This window comes from Protomyctophum bolini (genome assembly GCF_963924005.1).
Source record: "Protomyctophum bolini genome assembly, chromosome: 7".
NCBI lineage: Eukaryota > Metazoa > Chordata > Actinopteri > Myctophiformes > Myctophidae > Protomyctophum > Protomyctophum bolini.
The window spans coordinates 3,473,085-3,478,142 of NC_137868.1; the positions used below are offsets into that span (position 1 = coordinate 3,473,085).

General features: G+C 46.4%; 1 protein-coding gene and 1 long non-coding RNA gene across 2 annotated transcripts in view; both read left to right on the top strand.

The window, feature by feature from the left end:
* LOC308318842 overlaps positions 1-2,871 on the top strand; it is a 5,072-nt gene extending 2,201 nt beyond the window's left edge. The window contains exons 2-3 of the long non-coding RNA XR_013964379.1: positions 1,710-1,828; positions 2,849-2,871. This is a non-coding gene — a long non-coding RNA (uncharacterized lncRNA). The remainder of the gene's footprint in view (positions 1-1,709; positions 1,829-2,848) is intronic.
* A 30-nt stretch (positions 2,872-2,901) lies between these two features.
* The window catches only part of LOC308317963 (uncharacterized protein), a gene marked incomplete at its 5' end in the record, with an annotated part of 6,385 nt that continues 4,228 nt past the window's right edge, over positions 2,902-5,058 (top strand). Inside the window, 2 exons of the mRNA XM_080767309.1 lie at positions 2,902-3,051; positions 3,867-4,166. Coding sequence (XP_080623435.1) covers positions 2,902-3,051; positions 3,867-4,166 — 450 coding nt within the window. The remainder of the gene's footprint in view (positions 3,052-3,866; positions 4,167-5,058) is intronic.

The window sequence follows — 5,058 nt, forward strand, 5'->3', positions numbered from 1 at the left end:
GTTTGTTCTGAGTGACAGCATGGGGTACAGCCTTGTTAGAGTGATTTACAGTTAAAATAATAGTTTGTTCTTAATGACAGTATGCCGTACAGCCTTGTTAGAGTGATTTACAGTTAAAATAATAGTTTGTTCTCAATGACAGTATGGCGTACAGCCTTGTTAGAATGATTTACAGTTAAAATAATAGGTTGTTATGAATGACAGTATGGGGTACAGCCTTGTTAGTTGTTAGTGTGATTTACAGATAAAAGTCTAGGTAGTTTTGAATGACAGTATGGGGTACAGCCTTGTTAGAGTGATTTACAGTTAAAATAATAGTTTGTTCTTAATGACAGTATGGGGTACAGCCTTGTTAGAATGATTTACAGTTAAAATAATAGTTTGTTCTCAATGACAGTATGGGGTACAGCCTTGTTAGATTGATTTACAGTTAAACTAATAGTTTGTTCTTAATGACAGTATGGGGTACAGCCTTGTGATTTAGAGAGAGAGAGAGAGAGAGAGAGAGCTTCTGGGGGTCCCTGTAACTAAACCTTTGCTTCTGGGGGTCCCTGGAACTAAACCTTTGTTTCTGGGGGTCCCTGGAACTAAACCTTTGCTTCTGGGGGTCCCTGGAACTAAACCTTTGCTTCTGGGGGTCCCTGGAACTAAATATGTTGAGATGGCGGTCCACCATAATAGTGGCGGTCCTTGACATGAACGTTTCTGACATGCGACGCAATACTGGCGTGTGTGTGTGTGTGTGTGTGTGTGTGTGTGTGTGTGTGTGTGTGTGTGTGTGTGTGTGTGTGTGTGTGTGTGTGTGTGTGTGTGTGTGTGTGTGTGTGTGTTTGCGCGTGCTGAACAGTATATTTAGACGCTGCTATTCCTGCCCCACAACTGCTCCCTGGAACTGCCCTGTGGCCTAGCTGTCACACATGCACAGCTGCACATTCAGCACGCACGCACGCACACACACACACACACACACGCACGCACGCACACACACACACACACACACACACACACACACACACGCGCGCGCGCAGTACGGGCGCACACACACAAACTGGATCTATTCTATACCAATGCATGGAAGCGTCATGGCAAAAATGTTACTGTCCCACAAAATGTTTCCTTTCCTGGTATTATGATTCATATTATGAAAGCTATATTGATTGATTTCTTTTTTTAAATCCTGTTGATGCTTTGATTAAAGGTATATTCAATGATTTCACTTAATTCAAATATCACTTATTTTTTTGTTTTGGTTGTGATAATCCCCCCTGCTATAGAGTGTGCTGACCATATAAGGAGTTCCTCCCTGTCCCCAGTGAGCCCCTGGGGTAAAAAAACAACAACGTAGGTTTCGTTTTTGGCTAGGTGGCCCAGCCTTCATCCAATCAGGATGAGAGGGGCCTTCCGCCAATCATGACCGAGCTGTTGGCCTGTTGCATGTCGTCGTCCCCCCCGTCCCCCCCCACTGTAGAGTGTGCATGTGCACGTCTTGTGCTGCATTTCATGTCATGAAAGCTGCTATACAAATAACGTTTTATTATTATTATTATTACATGCGTGGCCGGTTAAGACACACGCATGCGTAACCGGTCAAGAATCACCCGTGGCCCCCGACATGCGTGGCCACATGCTATGTCTAAGTATGCCTCCCCTCTGTACTATACGGACTAGATACCTGTTGTGTAATTGTTGTCATTGCTGTGTGTGTACAGGTGTGTCGCTCCGTGCCAACGTGACAGTCGCGTGGGCGTGTCAATGGCCTCCCAGGGGGAGGAGCCTCTGTCTGCTCCGCCCGCCCACCTCAGCTAGCGCCTCCTACTGGACCGCGCAGGTACTGCAGCAATGTTCCCCCAACGGTATAGCAATGTTCTGTATACGATATACTGATACTATAGTGTATGTGTTTTATTATAGAATTACTGCCTTTAATTCAAAATGAGGTAAAAATTGTCTAAAAATGAATGTCATGTATTTCCTATATACAGGTTTAATGTTTGTTTTTAGTTCAATGTTTGTTTTAAAAACGTCGTCGACAATAAAGATAATTGAACGTTTGTTTTGTCGCAATGTTTGTTTTACATCATCATTTTGTAAGATGATAAGCGCGCCCCTCACTTCACACGGGTGTGATTTTTTTTATATAAATCTTTGGAGGAAAAAAAAAATACGTTTAAAGTAAATGAAAGGTGAAATCACAAATTTGAAACATTACCATTCAATGTAGACCAGATATGTCGTCTCTGCCTACAGGAAATGTAGTTTACGCTACAGATTATGTCGTCTCTGCCTACAGGAAATGTAGTTTACACCACAGATTATGTCGTCTCTGCCTACAGGAAATGTAGTTTACGCCACCATAGATATGTCGTCTCTGCCTACAGGAAATGTAGTTTACGCCACAGATTATGTCGTCTCTGCCTACAGGAAATGTAGTTTACACCACAGATTATGTCGTCTCTGCCTACAGGAAATGTAGTTTACGCCACCATAGATATGTCGTCTCTGCCTACAGGAAATGTAGTTTACACCACAGATTATGTCGTCTCTGCCTACAGGAAATGTAGTTTACACCACAGATTATGTCGTCTCTGCCTATACAGGAAATGTAGTTTACGCCACAGATTATGTCGTCTCTGCCTACAGGAAATGTAGTTTACGCCACAGATTATGTCATCTCTGCCTACAGGAAATGTAGTTTACACCACAGATTATGTCGTCTCTGCCTACAGGAAATGCGTTCGCTGCAACCAATGAGACTCGTTTCTGTATGTGTCTATATGAGTCACCAGAACCAATGAATGAAGAGGTTCGAAAGTTTAACATGTTTGTTTTCCTGTCGTTCATCTTTCAGGGTGTCTTTGCGGAGAGTGGGGGAGGGGGGGGGGTGTGGGGTGGGGGTCATGGGGAGGACCTCGACCCTGGAGACTGAAGCCTGCTGCAGCCCACCGTCACCTTGGTTACGCAGCATGGCAGCGGACTGCAGCCCACCGTCACCTTGGTTACGCAGCATGGCTGCGGTTCTACTGCTCCTGGCGCAGCTGTGCAGCTGTGCAGGTAAACGATCAACGTCACGCATCGAAAAGCAAAAACTATATACACCTTTTTCTCTTCCGATCCCATCCCGATAACTCAATTTCTGTGTATACCGATACCAGTGTCCTGATCTCATGTTGTGTTTATCTAGTTTATATATTTATCTATAGCTATATATCTTGTGTTGTGTTTATAGCTATCTATCGCTATAGACCGATTCACATGAGGGTTGCCTGGGTGCGGCCATTACTGAGGTGTACCATTAAGCGCAGCAGCACTGATTAGCTACACCTGGCCTATACGGAGCACCTGCTCCATGGATTACACCTCGGTAATGGCCGCGCCATGCAGGGCACCCCTCTGTGAACCGGTCTATATCTTGTGTTGTGTTTATACGGTAGCTATCTAGCTATATATCTTGTGTTGTGTTTATAGCTATCTAGCTATATATCTTGTGATGTGTTTATAGCTATCTAGCTATATATCTTGTGATGTGTTTATAGCTATCTAGCTATATATCTTGTGTTGTGTTTATAGCTATCTAGCTATATATCTTGTGATGTGTTTATAGCTATCTAGCTATATATCTTGTGTTGTGTTTATAGCTTGCACTTTATATTTAATGTAACATCTGTATCTTGTGATGATGTATACGTATGTCTGTTGTTATGTATGTATGCTGTACTGTCTGTAATGTCTCTGAGAGCTTTTATTATCTGCTGTATGTAAAACAAAGTGCCCGTTTGGGGACATATGAATAAACTTGACCTTGACCTTGACCCCCTCCTCCCCCCCCACCCCCCCCCCCCCCCCTCTCATCTCCGCCCCCCCTGCAGCGCGGGGGACTTCCTGTCAGATCCTGCGCTGCAACGCGGACTTCGTGGCCGCCACGCTGGACCTGGGGCGGCGTGGAGGGTCTCGGAGGAGGCGGCCACCACACGGGGGCGCTGCAGGCCAGGAGCAGCTCCACCCTGGACCGGGGCGGCGTGGAGGTCCCTGGTGGAGGCGGCCACACGGGGGCGCTGCAGGCGAGCAGGAGCTGGGGCTACTGCGGCGCGCTGCGCTCCTACGGCACGTGCACAAAGCGCACGGCCAGGGCCTGCCGCGGAGACCTGGCCTACCACTCCGCTGTGCAGGCAAAGACTCTCCCTTTACACCTTTTGGGCTGTATTTAGCGTGTCTTATAAGTGTCACGGCCAAGCTACACCAGGCAATTTTGCGCGCGTGCGTATGCGTTTACTGCGCGCGTACAGTGCGTTTGGATAGGACCAATATATGTCAATGATACCAGGCTACACCAGACGCACGGATATACCGCGGGCCATCCTACGCGTGCTCTAAAAATAGGATCGGTTCTAAATTTTATTACGTGCGTATAATGCCCCCATGCGCGCGTATCTATATATCCTCCCGGAAGGTCCCGCACAAACCTGCCGCGCGTCTGACAGATCGATGTAGCCTGCAGGGCATTTGGCTTACACACGCACGGTCCGCGCGTTTAGAGTAAACGGGCGAGAAAAGCCTGGTGTAGCTTGGACGTTAAGTACCAGGGGCTTATTACCTAACGTGAGTAAACTAAAGACCTGGATCAATGATCTTTGGCCACTCAGAATAGCCAAATGGCATTGATCACGCCTCCAGGGTCTTTAGTTTAATCAAGTTATAGGGAATAAGACCTGGTACTTAAAGGACCACTTCACCACTTCTCACCCTATCTTCATATAATAGGTCCTCACTAATAATCATGAAAAAATGGCGCATTTATTTTTCTACTCAGTCTGTGTCTCATATAGGAGGGCTGTGGGCAGTTCAGAAAACCGTCTTCCAGTGACATCATCGATGGGGAATACAAGCTAATAGAAAATGCAGGCTTTCTAGTCCTGAACAGTTGTGAGGGTTCTGTTACTGTACCCTCACAAAAAACATGCCTCTAAACTAACTCCCCCTGGCCAGCACCTGGAGGGGAAAGTCGGAATAACGTGTTCCTTCCACGCGCTAACGTCCAACCAGGGGAAACTCCCCCCTGTC